Here is a 23054-nt window from a genome sequence, read left to right as displayed (position 1 = left end):
TAGGGTGGAAAATAAGTATTTGGTCACCTCAAACAAGGAAAATCTCTGGCTCTCACAGACCTGTAACGTCTTCTGTAAGAAGCTTTTCTGTCCCCCACTCGTTACCTGTATGAATGGCACCTGTTTGAACTCATCATCTGTATAAAAGACACCTGTCCACAGCCTCAAACAGTCAGACTCCAAACTCCGCCATGGCCAAGACCAAAGAGCTTTCGAAGGACACCAGGAAAAGTATTGTAGACCTGCACCAGACTGGGAAGAGTGAATCTACAATAGGCAAGTAGCTTGGTGTGAAAAAATCAACTGTGGGAGCAATCATCAGAAAATGGAAGACATACAAGACCACTGATAATCTCCCACGATCTGGGGCTCCACGCAAGATCTCATCCCGTGGGGTCAAAATGATCATGAGAACGGTGAGCAAAGATCCCAGAACCACACGGGGGTACCTGGTGAATGACCTGCAGAGAGCTGGGACCACAGTAACAAAGGTCACCATCAGTAACACACTACAACGGCAGGGAATCAAATCCCGCAGTGCCAGACGTGTTCCGCTGCTGAAGCCAGTGCATGTCCAGGCCCGTCTGAAGTTTGCCAGAGAGCACATGGATGATACGGCAGAGGATTGGGAGAATGTCATGTAGTCAGATGAAACCAAAGTAGAACTTTTTGGTATAAACTCAACTCGTCGTGTTTGGAGGAAGAAGAATACTGAGTTGCATCCCAAGAACATCATACCTACTGTGAAGCATGGGGGTGGAAACATCATGCTATGGGGCTGTTTTTCTGCCAAGGGGACAGGACGACTGATCCGTGTTAAGGACAGAATGAATGGGGCCATGTATCGTGAGATTTTGAGCCAAAACCTCCTTCCATCAGTGAGAACTTTGAAGATGAAACGAGGCTGGGTCTTCCAACATGACAATAATCCAAAACACACCGCCCGGGCAACAAAGGAGTGGCTCCGTAAGAAGCATTTGAAAGTCCTGGAGTGGCCTAGCCAGTCTCCAGACCTCAACCCCATAAAAAATCTGTGGCGGGAGTTGAAAGTCCGTGTTGCTCGGCGACAGCCCCAAAACATCACTGCTCTCGAGAAGATCTGCATGGAGGAATGGGCCAAAATACCAGCTACTGTGTGTGCAAACCTGGTAAAGACCTATAGTAAACGTTTGACCTCTGTTATTGCCAACAAAGGTTATGTTACAAAGTATTGAGTTGTATTTTTGTTATTGACCAAATACTTATTTTCCACCCTGATTTACGAATAAATTCTTTACAAATCCTACCATGTGAATTCATGGATTTTTTTTTCACATTCTGTCTCTCACAGTTGAAGTGTACCTCTGGTGCAAATTACTGACCTCTGTCATCATTTTAAGTGGGGGAACTTGCACAATCGGTGGCTGACTAAATACTTTTTTGCCCCACTGTAAACAATACTCTAGCTCTCTTCATAAGACCTGAGTCAGTCTGACTTCAGCAGCTCAAGGTTTCCTGCCATCATTTTTCTCTCAGAAACTTCTGGATTCCACCTGTGGAAATACCTGCTGCTGTTTTGGTTAAGTTAGCTGGTTAAGTTAGCTGGTAGCTGTCCAATGCTGAAGCATGTTAGCTACAAACAATTTAGTTGAATATTTGTATTCTCTAATATTGTCTGCTATGTGGATAGACTCACTTTTCAGTTAGACTCTACAGCTACAGCCAACGTTTTTTGTGTTCAATATAGACCGAGTGGGCTGTTGTGGTAATCGTCTACTTACAGTACTGAGGAAAAGTCTCATTCCAAACCTAATTTATTTATATTTTGCTAGGAAATGTGAGAAAAAGGTGTAGTGATTTATTTAGCTTTTTTATTTTTATTTACTCTTTTGCAATTTTAATTATTTCCAAAGTCGATATTTGGTATGACCAGTTTTATTCTTCAGCACAGTCTGAGCTTTCCTAGGCAGCTTTCTTGCCATTTCTTTAAGTAGTCTTCAGGAATAGTTCTCCAGGCTTCTTGAAGGACATTCAAAATTCTTCTTTTGATGTTTCTGCCTTTTGTTACTGCTTCAATAATGTTGAGGGTCCAGATTCGGGAGAGGTCAGTGTATGGCTGATAGTGTTCCACTGGGATCACAATGGAAAACACAATGTTCTCACACACTTTCTGTGTTTACAATTCCATCAAGTTTGAAAAGATCTTCGCCACTGGCTGAATTACAGCATCAAACCATGACAGAGATTCCACTGTTTTACAGATAGCTGTAGACACTCAGTGTTGTCATCTCTCATGACCTTCTCCAAACATACTGACAATGATTTGAAACAAAAATTCTAGTGTAACTCCGTTTCCCTTCCTTAAGAATGGCTTCTTTACCCCGATCCTTCCACTGAGACCATTTCTGATGAGACTTTTGTAACCAGTAGAATGATCAGCTGATGGTCCAGACACCTCTCTTAGGTCCTGTGTCAGGTCTTTCTTGGATTCCCTCCTATTTCTTAAGAACATAACAATAAATAAAAAAATAAATAAAAATGTATTTATTTATTTTTAGGAATGATGAAATATGCTAAGTTTTCTGGGAATAGCTGAGAATCCCCATGTTGGTACAAAAATACTATTTTTATGCCTGCCAAACTGTGTTATCTTTGAAAATGTTAATAGATTCAACTAAAAAAATGGGGGGGGGGAAATATGTGATTTTGCAACAAGCTATTAGAAGAAATTGCCTAAAGAAACAATTTAAAACTTTTTATTACACAAATTTGTCTAGTATGTGTTGACAAAACACTGGTTTATTTGTTGTTGTTGTTTTTTAGCTTAAATAATTCATTGGTCAGTCTTAACTGGCTTAAAAAAAACAAATAAAATATTATTGTGAAAGTGTGTTACGGTTCTGGGTCATTTTGACCCGGCTTTTGCAGTTTCTTATATTTTGGTAAATTTCTGTATTATGATTTATGTTCTGGTTCTTTAGTTGTGCTATTTTGATTATTATTCTAGATTTAGTTCAGTGTCAATCTGTGTTTTTGTAAATTGTTTCTTGTTTTACTTTGAAGGTTCATGTCTGATGTCAGTGTGTTCAGTTTTACTTCCCCCCTGTCTTGTTAGCCCTGATCTCTCCCAGCTGTGTCTCCCTCCTGTTTCCCATTCCCTGATTACTCCCTGTGTACCTGTGTATATAAGCCCTGTGTTTTCCTTTGCCCTCTGTTGCGTCGTTAATGTCTGCGCACCCTCATTTTCACTGTGTTCCGTTTGCCTGCCTGTTAGTTTATTTGTTTTCCCAGTTTAGTTAGTTTTCTTCTTATTTTCCTGTAATAAACTGAGTATCTTAAGTTCACCTCTGCCTCCATGAGCCCTGCTTTTGGGTCCAATCCTGCCTACCTGCACAGCACACAGCCATGACAAAGTGGTCATGGAAACAGGATGAAAGGTGGCTGAAGATTTTTGTATAGTGCAGTATTTTAGTAGTTATTTTCCTTTGTGTATCTGCTTCCTTACAGTGGCTATGTTTACAAAGATTCTAATATTCCCATTTATTGGCTATAAGACTAAACAAAATAAAAAATGTAATAAATAGATACAAAAAGTCAGGATGAACACTGCCAAACTCAGTTCTGAGGTATGGGACCTTTTCATAACATAATTCAATCTTAATAATTGGTTACTTCAAACTTGCTGGACAATGTTGCCATCTTGACATAAATGCACAGCGACATAAGCTTCAACTGATTAAAATATGAGAGCGGCAGCTTTTAAAATTTCATCCGAGTAGAATTTAAAACAAACATTTTGATGGTTTAATGTTATGTTTTATTTAGAGGTTAATCACATGAATATGGTGTTATTGATGGCTAACATTAAGGGCCTGTTCACTAGCAAATTTGAGTAAAGGCTGAAGGGGTTGTTTTAAAAGTTGTAAAAGACTTTTTTGGCTCTAAGGTCACACATTTACAGGAGCAGATCAAGTAATCTCTCTCTTGGGATATTTTTGTTGATGTTGTTACATTTTTCACAATTCAGTATAGCGCAAATCATGACAAAAGTCACGTCAAGGTGCTTTATGTTGTAAGGTAAAGACCAATGTTGGGCAATTTACTTTGAAAATGTAATTCAATATAGTTACTAGTTACTTCTTCAAAAAAAATAACAGAGTTAGTTACTGAGTTACAATATTCTAAAAGTAACTAATTACCAGAAAAAGTAACTATTGCGTTACTTTAAAAATAAATGTAAATATGTAAAAGAACTTACTGAAATACTAATATATAAATTACTAAATATACTTGAACATACTAAAATATGTATTCAACTGTTTGTTATCATTTGAATATGTAGTTGAAATAAATGGGCACTTAATAGAGGGGACTAACAGGAAACACTGTACACTAATCTAAACTATTCAAATGTTACCCTGTGATAATATGAAATAAAACACCAATCAGATAAAATTTTATAATTGTAGATAGAGCTATTTTTTTCTATTTCCAATAAATAATACAGTAAAACACAATAGATGTTTTAAACCTTGTCTTTGATCTCTTTTTAAGAGAAAAATATTTTTTTCTACTTACTTCCACTTTAAAATTGCTACCTTTGAATTATCCAGACTCTCAATGATGGTGTCTCATCACTGTGCGTATGTACAGTGATGAGACACAGTTTGTATGTGAACACCCGCCCAAGTCTGCCTCTTGTGGGTTCACCAGGACTACTTTACTCTTCCTCAGCCAATAAGCAGCACTTGTGTGAAGAACTGACATTTGTAAGACTCAGATACTCGTGTTTGTTCCTTACTTATCTTCTGAGAGAAACTACTGAAGTTGTACCTATTGATGAAGCTGCTGCCTGGATTTCCAGCATCTCCACTTCAAGTTCCTCCGTTTGCTCCTCCTCTGATCTACAACAACACAAGAAAAGCAAACTTTAAATGTGCATACATTAGATGGCATCACCTTGTATGTGAGGAGACTGATTCTGGATTTAACAGGGACCCAGTGAAGAGTATCCTGTCCTACCATAACTCTGAGACAGGATTTTAGAGATATTATGGAAGAAAGTAGTCGTGCATATGTCTTTATTATGTGCACTGAAGGACATATGCTGATCAAAAACTACTTCAAGATTCCTCACAGTGTTACTGAAGGCAGAGAAAATGCCATCCAGAGAAAGTATCTGGTTTGATACAACGTTTCTAAGATTTTTAATAAAATCAGTTTAATCTGAATTTAGAAGCAGGCAATTTGAGTTCATCCAGGTCTTTATGACTTTAAGACATTACTGCAGTTAAATAATTCTTGTGTGACAACAGCAATCTAACATTAGTACAGAGCAAAGTGAGTCAGATAGTTATGCCACAGAACCTGGACAGGAGCTTTTAAAAGGTATTTTGAAAAGCATTTTTTTTTTTTTTTTAATCTGAGGTTTCCACTATAAATGCTTGTCCTCGAAAACAGCTAAATGCCTGTTTGTTTTCTGACGCTGGCCAGACGTTTGGATTCCTGTTGACATTTGTCTGACGTTTGGATTCTGTAGCTGTGTACTTCCCTCTGCCTTTATTGATTAGTAAGCTAATTAGGAATCTGTCATAACTATTGTGAAGCAAATGAAGTTAGAAGTGACTTACATAACAGACTTCTTAAAGTTTTTTTGTTTCTTTTTTTAGAGTTTCTGAAGTGCATCTTTTGTTTTTCTACTTTTTCCTCAGTACCCCTGTACTCTTTGACTGTTGTTTCTGCTGCTGTAGGTCTTTGATCAACTCAGAATAAAAACTCTGACTTAAGTGCTTGAAAGCTCGTCTCAAGGTAAAGCAAATATGTTGTTGTTATTATTATTTTGGGCATTCTACATTCTGTGAATGATTCCTCCGAGAGTCTGAGGAGAAACTCCTTTACTGATGGTGACTGATTCATGTTGGCTCACCGCACACAGTCGATGGAGGGGTTGATGGAGAGCAGCTGCAGTAACACATCAGTCGACGCATCAGTGATCTGATTGTGACTCAGACTGTAACACAAACACAACGAGTGGCTCTAATTGATTACTGCACATTAGCTGAAAGATACATAAAATCAATGAGGTAAACTCCCAGTAATGATACAACTGATATGTTTGTCACTGTGATAAAGCAAAACAAGACAATCCATTGTGAAAATGTCAGGATGACAGTCATAGAGACTCTGCAACACTTCAGAAAAAAAAGATAAAAACTATATGAGCTTTGCTTTTATATAAACCACATTCTTAATTATGATATTAAAGAAAAATATCTAATTGTTATCAAACCTCTTTAACCTGATTTTACTATCTTACACTACTGACAAATATGATCACAGTATTGATGCTTTCGAGCCAATATTTTCATCTAATGATTATCAGAGGACTGTTAAAGAATTCCTCCCTAATGATGACGAGTTCTTCACCAGATCTCAAACTGCTTGTGTTCCTTGAAGGCTGCTCTGTGCACGATGTTGTTGCTGTAGAGTCTAGAAAGAGACCAAAGCAGAGAGAGCAGACGTCACTCATTCACTCAGAACAACATGAATCCATGTGAGCTCAGACTGTGAATGATTCCTCTGAGAGTCTGAGGAGAAACTCCTTCACTGATGGAGACTGATTCATGTTGGCTCACCGCACACAGTCGATGGAGGGGTTGATGGAGAGCAGCTGCAGTAACACATCAGTCGAAGCATCAGTGATCTGATTGTGACTCAGACTGTAACACAAACACAACAAGAGGCTCTAAGTGATCACTGCACATCATATTATTGTAGTGTGTGTGAACAGGCTGATGGTTATTGGTGCCTCCCAGAGAAGGATCAGTGTGTGACACTCACTCCAGGACTTGGACTTTGTGCAGATGTGTGATGAGAGGGAGCAGCAGCTGGTCAGTGAGCTGACAGTGACTGAGGTCCAGCTCTGTCAGCCCTTCACACGAGTCCAGCATCTGGACCAAAGACCCACAGGCCCTCTGATCCAGCGTGCTGTGACTGAGATCCAGCTCTCCACCCAGGGCTGCACACAGGGACACCGCCCGCCTCACTGTGTCCCTCTCACTGTTCACAGGAACCAGAGACAGCAGCTGGACGAGGACAGTTTTACTGACTCTAAACAGGACAAACAGAGCAAAGAGAAACTGTCAGGATGCATCAACACCAGTGTGAACAAGCTTCTCACTGGTTTAGACTCTTCTGTGGTCTTTCCCACCTGAGGCGGACCCTGTGGAGGACAGGAAACAACAGGTCCAGCACGCTGTCCTCCACCTCACAGTCTCGCAGGTCAAGCTGTGTGTCCTGGCTGCTGTGTGTCAGGATGGTGGAGATGGCCCTGCAGTCATCAGCAGTCAGACTCAGAGGCTCAGGCTGATCCTCCTCTGGTAGCTCCACACAGGAGGAGCAGGACAGATCCAAGCTGTGCTGCAGAGTCCTCAGCAGGCCTGACGCTGCCTCCTGCTGGACGTCACAGGCAGCACAGCAGTGGATGAACCTCAGCAGCTGATTCCTGTCAACACTGCAAGGAAAAAATACCAAAATACCAAATGTTAAAGAGTAAAGGGTAAATGGCCTGTATTTGTATAGCGCTTTACTTAGTCCCTAAGGACCACAAAGCGCTTTACACTAGAAATTAAATGAAACCTCTCCTCCATCAGAATCTGCTTCGTCCATTTCCTGAAGCAAGGCCAAAGCCTGTTGCGCGGAGAGGTTTTTCCTGCGTGGCAGTGATACGGAGGCCATCCTGATGTGCGTTCTCAGAAATGCGAACAAGAAATGATTCTCCCGCCTGGTCGGTCTGCTTTTATGCACAGCACTGTGCTGTAGTCAAGCAATGCCACTTCCTCACATACACAGTACAATGGAACAATGGAAGGTCTGTGCTGAGAGTCATGGAAGGTGTGAATGTGTGTCTTTCATATTTGCAGGTCAGTCAATGTGTGGGATATTTTGTATAGATATGGCAGGCATTTCTGAAAGTTGTAACACAGAGGTTTGGCCTGATTTGGATCTGAGCAACTCTGAGTGAGCAAATACAAATGTGCCAGGCCTCAAGGATAATGGGTGGTTTGCACAACAAAAGCTGGAGGAGAAACGAGCTGACGACCTGTGAAAATCTCAGCAGGGGTGATTAACAGCTCGGGACTTGCACCAGAAAATAAAAAAGCCAGTAATTCTAGGAGGTGTTGGGTTTTGGGAAGTTACGCAAATTTGCGCAGGTTTAGTAAATCTAGTGTTAAAGCACTTGTTGCAGGCTGCTGAGTTTGCATCTTTTGCTGTGAAGTACAGCCAGACTTTTGCCTGCTTCGCCTTGGCCATTTTTAATCTGTAGCTCTGCTCTAAAAGAATGTATGTACCTGGGCCCGCCTACTATCCTTGGAAAGGTAAAATGATTGGCTAGAATCCAAAGTGTATGACATCTCGGGGAAAAAAAAAAGCACCGAAATGTGCGCTGCTTTTCGGTCTGATTACTACCGTTTATGTCAGAACCGGTGGCATAATGGCACCAGATACCGGTACCCGTCCCGACTCTTGAGCCACGATCGCCCCACATGTTAACTGAAATGTTAAAGAGTGTGTTGTAGATGATTTTAATGGGTCTAATTGGGCTTGTTTAGATTAACCTAGAAGATTAACCTATGTGTTCATATTACATGAAGTTTACCACCAATATCTGACCTGAGATGAGAAATGTTGTCCAGCATGAAGAGGATGGACTCTGCTCCCTCTGCTGGTATGGAGGTCGACAGGAGGTTCAGTTTGACTCCGTCTCCGTGTTTGAGGATGAAGATCAGAGCAGCACAGTCCACTGAGTCCAGCTCTCTGCAGCTCAGGTTGATCACATGACCAAATGACCTCAGTAAACTGGGTACAGCGTGACTGTCATGAGCTCTGCAGAGCTCTCTGATGGAGCTCATCACAAAGCTGGGACTGGGCCTGAAAATAAACAGTTTATTTCCAACTTTGTTTAAAGGATCCATAAACTGCTGATTAAAGATGAGACAGCATTTCAAATCCTCCTGATTAAACAGCAGAAACTGTGTTTGGTAAAAGATCAAACTACATTCAGCACCTTTTAAACACAATCCTGTCCAGAAAGGGAAGCAGACGTGTGGTTTCCTCCTGTAAGAAGAGGTTCTTCCTCAGGTTCACAGTGATGGTCTGAGCTGACGCCTGCTGCAGCAGATAGTGAAGAAGCTCCCAGTTCAGACAGCAGGAGGTCAGGTCTCCACCAACCTTACTGAAGAAGGACAACGTCAAGTCCTTGTCCTGGATTTCATGGAGGAGACATAGAAGCTGCTGGAAGCTCTCTTCACTCAGTCTGCAGAGACCATAAATATAAAATATGCTTTAAAGTAAAAATGTACATTTTATTTGGCCTGTGATGTTCAGGAAAGACATTTACTTGACTGTTAGAGGACCATCATGGAGCAGCAGAGTAATCAGACCCTGAGCAGGGATGCAGGTCTCAGTCAGGTCTAACCGTCCGACTGTCCAGTGTCTCAGCAGGGAAGCCAAACTACTGACAGCCCTCAACATTACTCTCTGTGATGGTCGAGCTTTCTTAGGCACAAGAGAAAGCTCTTCCACAGCCAGTGGACAGACCACTCTGCCTCTTCTTACCCACTGAAACAGGAGCAAGGACATGTTGATGGAAAGCCTGAAGATCAAAGAGACAAAAGAGCAGAAATGATGAACACCAAGAACCAAAGATTCAAAGTGGACAGCAGATAAATGGTGTTATAAGAACAAGAGAGTCATGATTTCACTTCCTGCCTCAGACTGTGTAGTTGTGTTGTGTGTTTAAAGAGGAGAGCGGCTCCTCTGGCAGACATCTTGCTGGGTGTGAGGATGAGATCCACTTTAGAGCCACACAGTCTGAGAACTCTCCCCACAGACCAGCAGCTTTTCCTGTGTAACTCTCCTGTTAACAGCAGCTGGAACCCCAGGAGCTGCAGCAGAGACTCCAGCTGCTGGGCCTCCTCTCTGGATCTTACAGACATGGATGTGCACACACTCTGGAAGAAGTCTGGATCACAGCTGGAACACAGTGGAGATGAAATGAGAAAATACAGGATGAGCTACATTGTTAAAAACCATATTATGTACTAATATGATATTGAAAACAGAACGTTTAATGTAATAATTTGGTAATTTCTAGATTATTGCCGTGCAATTACAAAAGTAATAACCACTTAATTTCCAGTAATATCATATCAAAATTCTGCCATAACCAAGTGGCCTGCACAGTATACAGAAACATCTGTGCTGAGTATGGAGTGGAAGTCACGAGGTCAAAATGGGAGACAACCCCTAAGATGGTCGAGAATGACCATGCAGCCATATTGAGGGTGAAGCTAACGGTGGTCCCAGTGGTAATTGGAGCACACAGTCATTAACCCCGAAACTGAGCGAGTGGCTCCAGCAGATCCCAGGATCAACATCCGAAGAGGGCAGTCCTGGAACAGCAAAGATACTGCGCAGGAGCACAGGAGCTCTCAGACCTTTGGTAGACGACCTGAGCTTGAAGGATAAAGATTGCCCTGCAGGAGCGAGAGGGGATTTTTTTTTTCATGTATATTCTCCCAAAAAAAATCTGCAGTCCAGTTTTCAACAGATTAGGTGAGGGGGTTGGAGGTATGGTATACTCAGAATATAACTATCCATGCCCAATACATTTTGTAGTGGTTTTATTGGCGACTGTCAAGCCTTTGAGTCGCCGAGCAGCTGAATAGGGGAATAATGTTGACGCGTAAGTCAAGGTTCCAGGTTAAAACTCCTTTATTTGTTATCAAATCCTTAACATGCGTAGAAAAACAGTGATTAAAACATTCTAAGCTTGAGCGGTCAGCAAAAGTCGACTTCCCCCATCACCCACTCATTCACAAAAATTCCCTCGGGCCGTGAACAGGTGATATAGCAATCACTATTACTATTACCGACACCACGTGACCCAAAGCTACGCCTATCCACAACAGATTTATTTCTAATAATAGGCATTTTTTTCAATATGACAGCCCGTATCTGTGAAATTGTCGCTCAAAGAACTCAAAATTTCATCATGCTTGCTTTAACATAGTTTTTTTTTTTTTCAAAACTTCTAATTTTTCAGTATGCAAGCAGGCAGCTTGGTGCTACTTGCTGCAGGAGGCTAGATCTTTGGATGTCTAGAGGTCAATCAGTGATGAAGGCGCAACAGGTCGGTGGTGTTGAAACCCCCACAACCCTGAAATGGACAAGCAGAAGAACATGGATAGCATCTTATCCTTTTAACCACCCCACCAAGAAAAAAGAAATGGAAAAGTTTATGTTTGCATTTCTCATTGACTTGGGTGAGGAATAACCACAATCACTTATACTTTTTTCAATAGACTCTATAGTTTTTAAAATATTGATCTCTACCAAATGGTTGAGATGTCTCTTAATGGTTTATGTATAAAATGTCATTCAAGTCACTGGATATAGTTTATTTCTAGTAGTATGTGACTGAACTTTGCTGGTTTTCATTCCTTCAAAGGAAAATTTTGTATTGAATAACAAAATATTGCATTTAAAAAGTGATTCAGAACAAAAATACTCATATTTGTCCCTCTGATTAAATGCTAGTGCAAGATCTGGACCAAGCTGAAACTTGTGAAGAAGTTGTCACAAAAGAAATCAGGGAGGGAGGGAGCATCTGTTCCTCTTCACTGAAGGTAACATTAAAGATCATGGATTCCCCTTGATATAGCAGCAAATTAACTTGCTCGACAGAACAATTTAAAGCCCCACTTATCTTGTTTGTTGGCAATATAAACTGAAACTGAACTATAGGCGGAGAGCCCCAGCCCTTTTGCTTTTCTATGAGGCCACGAACTCAGGAACACTGTGCTTGTATGTGGATGGTATCAGAAGACACCGCTCATGAACAATGTCTGAGCAAACACACAAATTCCCTCAGTGGTCCCTTGGACCACTGTAAGCAACATTAGACATGTGCACTGTGGTCACGCCAGCATCGAATCCATGCAAGTAACATGGTTTATTTAAATAATCAAATTACAGCATTTACATTTATGTTAGACTACTTTTAATTAACTGCTTTAGCCCACTTACAATGAAAATTAAAAAAAAATCTTGTTCATGACCTGTGTAGTATGTTAACACTATTGGAAGTAAAAATAACTAACTCTAATTTTGAAAACACAACTTTCTTTTCTTTTATAAAGCTCTGATTTGTATTATGAGTATGAGTCTGTGGTCTGGGAGATAGTCCTGTAACTCTCTGTCTGCAAAATACAGGATATAATGACCAATGTTGGGCAATTAATTATATAGTTACTTCTTCAAAAAAGTAACTGAGTTTTGCAAACAACAACGTTTTCTGCAGCTGTTTACCTAAAAATGCAGCCAAGGCGTTTTTTTAAAATAAGCATTTCAAACTATTTACAGAACAATCAGCTGTTCTGCATCAAATTTGATGCCACACAAATTATTTGTGCCACTCCAAAACATAATTTCTGTCCACTATGAGCTAAAGGAGAACAACAGCCTGATACCTGCAGGCCTGACAACAGGAGATGTATCACTCCTGTAACACCTGTAACATTCAGCAGTCTCCTCGTTGTTCTGACACACACAACAAAACTATTGACTACACTACACACTAACTACACAAGATTTGTGCTAAACGTCGCAAATCTCTCACATCTCAAAACCGCCGTCACTCCTAAAACTTCCCCCCTTCCTAAACAACTAAATGCCATGTTGCCATATTATTTTTTACTGGTGGACATGGTACATTTTTCCACCAACAGGAAAGGGTGGGTTTTTTTGGATTTGTTTTTGCTCACAGGCGGAGAGCGCTTTTGAGCGCTTTCCTTATAAAACGTGTTTTTACCGTTTCTTCAGTAAATATAAACAAAGATAGTATTCAGGAAGAAAACCAAACATTGCATATATTTTTATCATAACTCTGGTTTACGTGGCCTATCAACACAATTTAAAAACTGGTATAAAGTCCACACTTTTTCCGTCAATTGTTCCGTCTGTCCTGCTCACATCTCCAGTAGTTGTACACGTTGTCATTAACGTGGCTTCACTCCACATCAGCCACGCCACTTTGCTAGCTAAAACACTGGTATTGGCACATAAGGACGCTGTCATAGCCTGTCAACGACGTTGATTAGCTGCGTATATACGAATGTGAATCGCATTATTGGCTGGAGCAGCCAGTCACCAGTCACTTACTGACTCACACAGCAAGACAGAATGAATTGTAAACGTATTTACTTTGATTTCAATTGAGATTAGATTTTTTTTGTTCGCAATGCAGATTTTCTGTGCGCGGAGACCATGCCAGTGGTGCACGATTGCGCACATGCGCAGCTTAGAGGGAACATTGCTCATGAATCAGTCACAGGAGCACATGGTCTTGAGCCATAGACTTGTTTAGTGTCCGTCTAGTAATTGTGAAATATTTAATTATAATTTTGACAATTTCCAATATTCATTTACAAGCTAGTGCCATTTAATTAAAAGGGAATTATTATTATTATTTTATTATCATAAGTGATAATTATGATTTCCATGTTTACTTTTTAATTTTAAATATTTACTAACGTTAACTCAGAAAGTTAAAAATTTATAAATAAATGAGTATTTATTAAGGAATTTATTGAGGAAATTCTTTCAGCATATTCTTGCTGTGCTAACACTTAATGTGATTTATTAACAGCAATGGATAAGGAAATGGGTCCAGTAGATTGATTCTATGGCAAATAATTTATTTTAATAACATTTACGTTAATGTTTGAATTAGCAAAATAAAGTGAAAACTTAACCATTTGGTTGAGAACTTTCTGAAGAAATTTTAAACATTTAAGTTCTTTTTTTTTTCTGTCAAGTTAAATACTTCTGTTCACTAAGTCCTCTAACACTATCATATGTCAAAATTATTACTATTATTACTATTGCTAGGAACCAAAGTTTAATCCAAAACTTTGCAACTAAAATTTTTCTTTTGGTTTCTGACTTTCTGGTTGTTAGAGCAGAAAACAAACCAACCATTTACATCCAGAGTGCCATCAGGTGGATTTTTGTCAGCATTACAAACCATAACCACATGAATCAATTACTTGGAGTACTTGGCAGTCTTCTTATTATTATTATATATAGGGACGCTTGTTTCTGCCTTGTTAAACTACTATTACCACTTTATTACACAGCTACATTTCCAGATTATTACCCACAGTTTTTTGGCTCCTATCATTCAATTACATAAATTTCAACATAATATTGCTCAACTATAACCATTGTTGCTATTATGATATTACTTAAATATCAAGTGGTCATTAATTTAGTAAATGTATAATAATTACCACATCATAATGTTCTTCTGTCTGCCTTATTACCCTACGATTACCCCATTATTACCGAGCTGTAACAGAAAGTGTAAACAAAATTACTTATGCACCACCTTTTTCACCTGAACTCAGAAAATTAAGGCAGAAACTTTAGTAAACTCCTCTCTTCACTTTCTTCTTTACATCACTTTCTTGAATTTAACATCTAAATAAATTCATTCGACACTTATCAAATCTAAATCAAATCTAACCTTGTTTATTTGATAAACTGTTGTCCTGTTTCAGCATTAAAATTCATCTGATTAATTCAATACAAAATATTACATAGAGTGCACTATACAGGTCATCGGATGTTCAAGATGGGCTTTACGTCTACCAACAACTGCTCACACTGCCAAACCAATTCACCGGACAATTATATCCACGCTCTTTGGTTCTGTCCACCAGTTCAGAAGTTTTGGCGCGAGATATGTGAAGACTTATCAAAGTGTCTGAAATGTAACATTCCAACTTCCCCCTTAGTGTGTTTGTTGGGCAGCTTAGATAATGTCACTTCAGAAAAGAATATCGCCCATATGGTTTTCACTGCCCTATGCATCGCCAAGAAAACTGTCCTCATGAACTGGAAAAATAAAAACAATCTTAATTCTAACCAATATAGAAATTATCTATTAGATTACATTAGTCTTGATACAGCCTCTGCCACCACATCAGATCAAGTGCTCTGGGCTCCTTTGATCAGCTCCATCACCTAGTGGGGGTGGGGGGTCATAGTTTGGTCCCGCCTTCACTGTTGTGATTGGTGTGGGGGTAGGGACAGGCTTAGGGCATCGGGGGGTTCTCCGGAGGCATCTTCCTTGGGGGTCTCAACCGGGGTAGCGGTCATGTCCGGTTAGGGGCTCTGTTGGCTCTCGGGTGACTGTTTCCTCGCGGCTGCGTGCAGCGGGGCTAGGGGAGGGTCTGTGCTGACGGACGTGGGTTACTGACCTGGTAGCCTGGCTGCCCCTGGGTGGGTCCAGGATGGGTGTGAGGTTCTGGGGGCGCTCCGTCTCTGGGCTGGGGCCCGGGCCGGGCCTCGGGGGCTTGGGTCCTGGTTGGTGTGTTGCCGGGGTTGTGGGCGGGTGGGCGCATGGGGGCCCAGCCCTGGAGCAGGGTGCCGCCGGTGCATCGAGCCACCTGGAGGGCTCTTCAACTGGTGGGGAAGATTGTCACATCTTGCAGGAGCTTTCCTCTCCTCAGGGGCTCTCTCTGCAGGAGGGGGAGATACAGGAGAGGTGGAGGAAGATCTCAGCCTGGGTGTTTATTGTCTTATGTAGTCTGGAAGATGAGTGGATGGTGGGGTGGGTGCAGTTTTCTCTGTGGTGGGGTTGGGTGGACTGTCCCGGGCTCTGTGGGGCCGGGAGGCGCTGCTGCGCTGGGCCCCGGTCTGGATGGGCCTGGCCCCCCTTTCCCTGGCGGGTCGCGGAGTATGGGGGTGCCTACTGGGGCCAGCTCCCCATCTCCAGCTGCCTCCCTCTTCCCGCTCCACCACAACCACCCACATATGCAGGGCCTTGGAGTAGGGGTATGTCACCAGGGTGCAGAGGAGGCTACCCCCCCCCGCTCTGTCCCCTTCTGGCTGCCTCTGCCTCAATTTTATCCCACAACTTAGACATTCACATTACTCACACTCTCATTACACATACATATAGGATCTTGGGGGTGGGCACGATACACGGACTCCAAATTACCATCAGGGTGTACACCTCACCCCTGGCGTCGTTGCCCACCTCTCAATGTTAAATACACGTAGACATTGAGGGCTAGCAGGAGGGACTATGCGCTTACCTGCTGCTCTCTGGCAGGTAGCTCCATGCCCTCCTGGGTTTTAAATGCACCTTAGAACACACATGCATCAACACTACAATGAGCGGGTGGAGGGAGGTTTGGAGTCTTCTCTCACCCCCATTCTCTGCGACCTGCTGGAGCGGGGGGGCTAGGAGGAGGAGTTGGCCGTCCGACTGCGGTCTGGAGTGTGGGGCCTCCCTGCTGCTGCGGAGTCGGGACGGTCTGCCTCTCCCCACCGCAGGGAAAAGGGTAACACCACCTGGGTCTGGGTGCAGTTCCCCCCTCCAGGGGCAAGGGTACCTAGACCCGGTTTGTAGAGTACGCTTGGGGAGTGTGATCGTGTGTACAGTGTCTCTTTATGTCTGTCTCCACGTTGGTTGAGTGTGGAGTAAGTGCATATGAGAGCATGAGGGTGGGAATGGATGTTTGTATCTGTGTGTGCCTGTACGTTTGTGTCTATATGTCAGGTTGGGTATCAGACGCCACCTCTCTGGGCACATCTTAGGCTCTCCAAGGTTTGGAGGCCTATCTCCCCCTACCACCACTTCCCCTGCCAGTGGCGGACTCCCTCAGACATCGGTGCGTTGGTGGTTCTTTGTGTCCGGGGATGGGCATCCAGGTACACATCGGCTCACTCCTTGGCGGCCGCTTATCGGGGCCTGGAGCCTGGGGCTCGCTCGGGCCACTTCGGAGGTGGGGTGCCCCCGGCCTCTCGGCCTGGGGCTCGGTCACTCAGGCAAGGCTGGCTGCCAGCGGAGCTCACGGGCGCGTCACTGCAACCCCCCCTGGCTTCTGCTCCGCGGCTGCTGAGTGAGCCCTCATCTGGGACTCTCCTCAGCTCTTTCTGGGACAGTGGCGCGGCTGCCCCTCTGTTGGTCTTCCTTGGTCTCTTGTGTTATGGGGGCCTCTGGATGTCTGGAGTTTTGATCTCCTCCATACCTGCTTCATGCCCTGGAGGACGAGGCTGTGGCCCCCCCACACCCTCTAGCAGATTATTACATGAAGGAACCTTTTAAAAAACAAAAAACAAGCGCGTCCATGCTCACAGGTGTACACACGGGTGATCACACCCACAAACTACACCCTTTTTGGCTCCTACCTCAAAGCACACTGTGTTCTGTTGATCTTATGTGCTGCACAATAATGTTTAATATTTAGTATTTACTGTCATATTCCCATATATCATTGTGATGTTGTTTATTCTATTACTCTTGTTCTCTTCTGCTTGTTTTCTTTTTTCTTTCTCAGCAGGTGATCCAGGTGATTCTTTTTTTTTCTGCTCATTCTGTTGGTTTTTGTCTTTTGCCCTTCTCCCCCGTCCCTCTTCTCAGCTGTTTCTCTTTCCCTCTTTCTTTCTCCCCTTCTTTCCCCCAGTCAAGTCTGTCCCGTATTCAGCAAGTGAAAATAAAATAAACAATAAAAGGCTGGGATGGTCAATTTGGTAAAGTAAATCCGTTGGGCATCTTTCTTTGCCTTTAGACAATAATTCTGATGGCAAAAGAGCCACCAGGACAGGCAAAAAAAAATAAAAATAATAATAATAATAATAATTCATCTGAGATTTATAGAAAATATGAAACTTCATAGCAACAAACAGCTGAACAGGTCAGTGAAACACAGTGGTGTACTGAGCACGTTTCCCTCTGAAATATGACAGAGTCTGAATACATTTACAATATGATCCATGTAGATAAAGTCACAAATATGATGCTGATGACAAACAAACAGCACAAGACAAAATCACCACTTTACTTTATGGAGCTTCAAATATTTCCATCACTTCTTTTCACAGCACATCTTTTCTTACAGATATTTGACTCATGTGAAGAACATTTCATTTACCTGAGCTGTGAGATATAAGGCAGACACTGCAGGAAACTCCTCACTTCACTCTCTTCATGTGAGCAGCCTGTCAGCTCCACTTGTTTCTTCTCTGGTTGGAGTTTCAGCACTTCCAGGAGGATGGAGGTCTTTCTCTCTGAGAGGTTTATGGACCAAACTGCAGGAGCTGACTGGAAAACTGACTGTAATGATGGAAGGACACTCAAGCCTGTTTTAGTGTCACAGTCCTTCACATGGGAGCACAGATCCAAGAGGAAATCACACTGATATGCGTCATCATCATCATCATCATCATCAATGAAAGGGAAAGTTCCATGTTTGCACACTGATGATAACAGCTCCAGTATCTTCTCTCCTGTCTGCTGTTCTCTCTCTGCTGCTGCACAGAACAGATTCACAAAGAACCTGACTTCTTCATCTGGATCCTCAAAATCAACACTGGAACAATAAGAAGGAAACATTTAGTGATGATTTGATGTGAGCTGGATAAAAACAAACACTCATCCTGCTCTAACACAGCGGTCCCCAACCCCCGGGCCTCGGACCGGTACCGGTCCGTGAGTCGTTTGGTACCGGGCCGCGAGAGTTGAGGCTCAGGTGTGAAATGTATAGTTTTCAGGGTTTTTGTCGGTTTTCAGCGTTATTTTGTTATCGTTTTTATCGTTTACTCGGTTTTCCTTGGTCTTTTCATGTGTGTTATGAATAAATTTTCTTTTTTTCGGTACCGGTACTAGTTTTATTTTGTTGTATTTATCCGCGACACCTTAAGAGAAGCCTGCAGAACTTAATAAATATAGAATTTGAAAAATAGCAAACCTAAAAAGAAACACTAGGTACGAGATACATGAGTACCTATGATACAGTGATACTTTTAGTAAGCAACCATTTGACTAACATGTGTGTCTCACCTGCTCTTGTTCATCTCTGTTCTGTCCTCATTCTCCATCTCAATCTCTGCTCCTCTCTCTCCCTCTTTGTGCTGACAATCATCAAATATACAGTTGAAACCAGATATTTACAAACTCTTCAGATCAAAACACAAACACTTTTTTAATTGTAACATCAAATCAGACTAAATGTTTATTTTTTTAGATTGATAAATATAAAAACATATTTGTTAACTTTAAGAGTAAAGAGAGAAACTGTCTGTGTTTTTTAATTGCAAATGGCACCAAATTGTATTCAAATTGAGCCACACTTATGGAGCTCCACGATTCTTTTCCTGGTGTTTTGGTTGACATCTCTTGATTTTCCCATGTCACAGAAACAGACTCTGTGTTTTGCCTTATATGCATCCACAGCTGTGCCACCAATTTACTCACATGGACTCTACTAACCTATCAGAAGCTTCTTCAGCTCAGAATGGAATCGTCTGGAGTTTTCTTATTAATTAACAATAAACTTAGTGTACATGTACTCCTAAATTTAATGAAAGTGATAATAAATAGAAAGCTCTGTCTCTCTTTATTCTGACATTTAACTAATTCAAAATATATTTCAATATTTATCTAAAACAAAAGTTTACTCTAAATTGATGTTGTACAGTAAAAATGTTTTATGTTTTCTCCCTAAAGTGTAAATATCTGGTTACAAATGTGAATATCCTGCTGTGTACTGAAATCCCTCTTGTTTTGCATAGAAATATACTGAACAACATACAAAGCATAATATATAAAATAACATTTACCTGAGTTTTTTCTTTGAAAGAAGCCTCTAATGTCCATTCTTATATTTCAGTACATAACTGAAACCGAATTAGTCGGGGAGGGTAAGAACTGAAAATATGAAATAAACACACGTAAGCTAAGACTCTCTAAAAAATAGCATTTGTTCGGCTTTTCATTTCGCCATTTGTTGATTCACTTGAAGAGCAAGTAAAATAATATTGGTCAAGTGATCAGTTTCATATCAATCTTTCGTGATGCACCGTCATATTTACATTATTTGTACGGTACGAATGATTTGCTTTGGTACCTGCTCAAACTTAAGCTCTCCTTAATATGGCTGGCTCCGTCTCTCCAACAGCGCACTCACGGGCAGCAGCTCCCCCCGCCCCCTCGCTCAGTCGCTTAGTGCCTGAGCTTGGATCATACCAATATCAGGGGGGGATTCACGCACAGTCGTAAATTCCCACAGTGTGCACTATGTGCTTCGAATATTGTGTGTACTTTTTGTTTTATACAGTTGTCAGCCAGGCATCTAACTATGAAAAAATTACACTCCAAAATACCCCGGGCTTCTGACAAAACAACCCGGGCTTAAGCCCCGTAAGCCACCCCCACGCTCCGCCCCTGAGCTGCATAAAAACAACTACACACTACTGATGGATCAAACCCTTGTTTCACTCAGTGACACACAAATCACTTTGTAATGTTTGTGTGTTTAATCTGGATCTTTGTTGATTTTCTGTCTTCAGTAAAATGAAACTATGATAAAAATCAGAGACTGTTTATTACTTTGTAATTCAGCAAACTTATAAATTGAGCAGAGGATCAAATAATTATTTCCCGCGCTGTAAAAAGGTAGAATACTCTGTGTGAGAACAGCTGTGATAGTGTTGTATTAATTCATGTATTTCAGAGTATTCTGAGAGTTGTCCATGTGTGTCCTGTATATTAGAGCTGGGCTGTATCATACCGTTCACAGTAATGCCGGTGTAATGTTGGGCAACGATAAGAAAATTAAATATCGCGATAGAATATGGGTAAAACACGCATGCTCAGTGCCTTTGTTTTCATACGCACATGGGGAAAAAGCATTTCAGCGACGGAGAATGAGAAGGGCGAAAGTGGATCGTTGAATGAAACAGATGAACCAGAATTGGTTTGTAAAAATGCTGCAACTTCAGTGGTGTGGAACTGGTTTAGCTTTCGTCCGTCAGATACACAACAAAGCACAATTTTTGGTAGAGCATGGTAGCGGGCCGTCGTTATTACCATGTTTTTGGAAAATAAGGCGCACTTAAAATCAATCCTTTGATTTTTCTGAAAATCGACAGTGCCCCTTAAAATCCCGTGTGCCTTATGTATGAATTCTGGTTGTGTTTACTGACCTCGAAACAATTTTATGTCGTACACGGCGCTCGAAAATCTGTCAGATGTTTTACTATGACTTTGCTAAGCTATGAACCCACACCGCTTGATGGATTGTCGGAGCATTACGGCTATTGTAGGCAGGAGCCTCGCGGAGTGATACGTACTGTGCTTCAACATAGTATTACAGTATTGTGTGTGTATAACCTCTTTTTAAGTTTTGTGGATATTCTACATGGTTATGCTGAGGATATGTCGGCCAATTTCCACTGGAAATGCCTTTTGGTTAAACTGTCAGCAAGGAATTTGCACTGTCACATTTTTATATAACTTTAATGCACATAAAAAACAGCTGCTTGTTTAAGTGAAAATACATTGACGTTTGTTTTTTTGGGGTTTTTTTGCACTAATAAAGTTGTGGAGTTGTAAAATATTTTGTCTAGTGTCAATTATATCGTCAGTTATATCTTTATCGCAAATTTTCAAATGTATATCGTCATAAATATTTTTGGTTATATCGCCCTGCTCTACTGTATATAATCAAAGTCCATTTAAAGCCATCAGAGCAGCTGAACATTTTTTTAGACTGTTCCTGACTCACAACACAAACATTAATCCTGTGTGTGAAATCACTGCGTACTGAACTGTAACTGTCATTTATTTGCTGTCTGACTTTAGAGAGTAAAACACTAAATATCAACAATATAGAAACACACAGAGTGGAACAACAACATCTACACTTCATATCTTGTACAACAGCAGCTTCACCTGCTGCTCACATCACACACGTGGAAATCACATATTTACTAACATTTGCTGAGAAATTAATTAATTTAAATTTTGATTCATTTACTTTTGAAAGTTTGCAAAATTATATTACATTAATATTTTCTGCAGCTGAAGAAGAGTCTTAAACACAAAGTGGATCATGTTGAGCCTCCTGTCAGAGTGTTTAGTTTCACCAAAGCAGCTCTCTTTGTACCTGGCTATATCACCATGGTAACAGATGCTGAACACACAGCCTGGTTTAGATCAGGTTATGTTCAGAGTTTCAGATTAAAATCAGCTGTAAGTGCCACATTTTCTCTGATTCTGTTATTTCCAGTCTGCTCTGAGTGTGATGTAGAGTCTCTGCTGAATCAGTACGTGTTATATATACAACCTGTTGATCTGTATCAGTCTGACTAACAGCACTGAATGAAGCCCAGCTGTAAAGTTACAGCAGCACAGTCTGTGTGTCACATGGTCACACAAGTTTACATGTATAAGATAAGATAAGATAAGATAGAACTTTATTAATCCCTCGGGTGGGTTCCTCTGGGAAATTCGATTTCCAAAAAAGCACAGCACCGACAGAAGTTACAGAGTTATACACACACACATATATATAAATACAGAGACAATATAAATAAAATATACGAAGGGGATAAATAGAATAAATAGGAATAAAAATAAAAATACAAGTGAATTGCACATTTCAAGTATTGAGTCTATTGCACCGTTGACTATTTACAAAAGTATTGCACAAGGTATTGTACAGTGAGGTGCAGAGGCACTACAGCTTAGTTGTTCCCTCCTTTGTCCTCCTGTTTCCCCTCTCTCTCCCCTCCAGAGAGGAGTTAAACAGTCTGATGGCGTGTGGGACAAAGGAGTTTTTAAGTCTGTTAGTTCTTGTCTTGGGGAGAAGCAACCTGTCACTGAACAGACTCTTCTGGTTGTTAATGGCCGTGTGCAGAGGATGTCTGGCATTGTCCATAATGTCCATCAGTTTCTTTAATGTCCTTTTCTCTGCCACTGTCACCAGAGTGTCCAGCTTCATGCCGACCACAGAGCTAGCCCTCCTGATCAGTTTCTCCAGCCTGGATGAGTCCTTCTTTGCTGTGCTGCTCCCCCAGCACACCACAGCATAGAAAAGTACTCCAGCAACCACCGACTGGTAAAACATCCTCAGGAGCTTCCTGCAGATGTTAAAAGACCTCAGCCTCCTGAGGAAGTACAGTCGGCTTTGGGCTTTTTTATACAGGTGCTCTGTGTT

At 41.4% G+C, this 23054-nt stretch overlaps 1 protein-coding gene across 1 annotated transcript in view; it reads right to left on the bottom strand.

Moving 5' to 3' along the window:
* Positions 1-23054, bottom strand: part of LOC146547118 (uncharacterized) — a 266741-nt gene that overhangs the window by 215228 nt on the left and 28459 nt on the right. Inside the window, exons 10-20 of the mRNA XM_085265834.1 lie at positions 17988-18425; positions 9751-10014; positions 9380-9634; positions 9047-9295; positions 8653-8910; positions 7190-7492; positions 6820-7089; positions 6615-6698; positions 6406-6468; positions 5906-5989; positions 4813-4883 (exon numbers count right to left, since the gene is read on the bottom strand). Coding sequence (XP_085121960.1) covers positions 4813-4883; positions 5906-5989; positions 6406-6468; positions 6615-6698; positions 6820-7089; positions 7190-7492; positions 8653-8910; positions 9047-9295; positions 9380-9634; positions 9751-10014; positions 17988-18425 — 2339 coding nt within the window. The remainder of the gene's footprint in view (positions 1-4812; positions 4884-5905; positions 5990-6405; positions 6469-6614; positions 6699-6819; positions 7090-7189; positions 7493-8652; positions 8911-9046; positions 9296-9379; positions 9635-9750; positions 10015-17987; positions 18426-23054) is intronic.

Source organism: Mchenga conophoros, linkage group LG23 (assembly GCF_057382185.1).
Source record: "Mchenga conophoros isolate Kocher_MC1m ecotype Shallow Benthic linkage group LG23, M_conophoros_male_GT1.1, whole genome shotgun sequence".
Classification (NCBI taxonomy): domain Eukaryota; kingdom Metazoa; phylum Chordata; class Actinopteri; order Cichliformes; family Cichlidae; genus Mchenga; species Mchenga conophoros.
The sequence above is the reverse complement of the archived record's forward strand: the minus strand, read 5'-3'. Positions and strand labels throughout refer to the sequence as shown.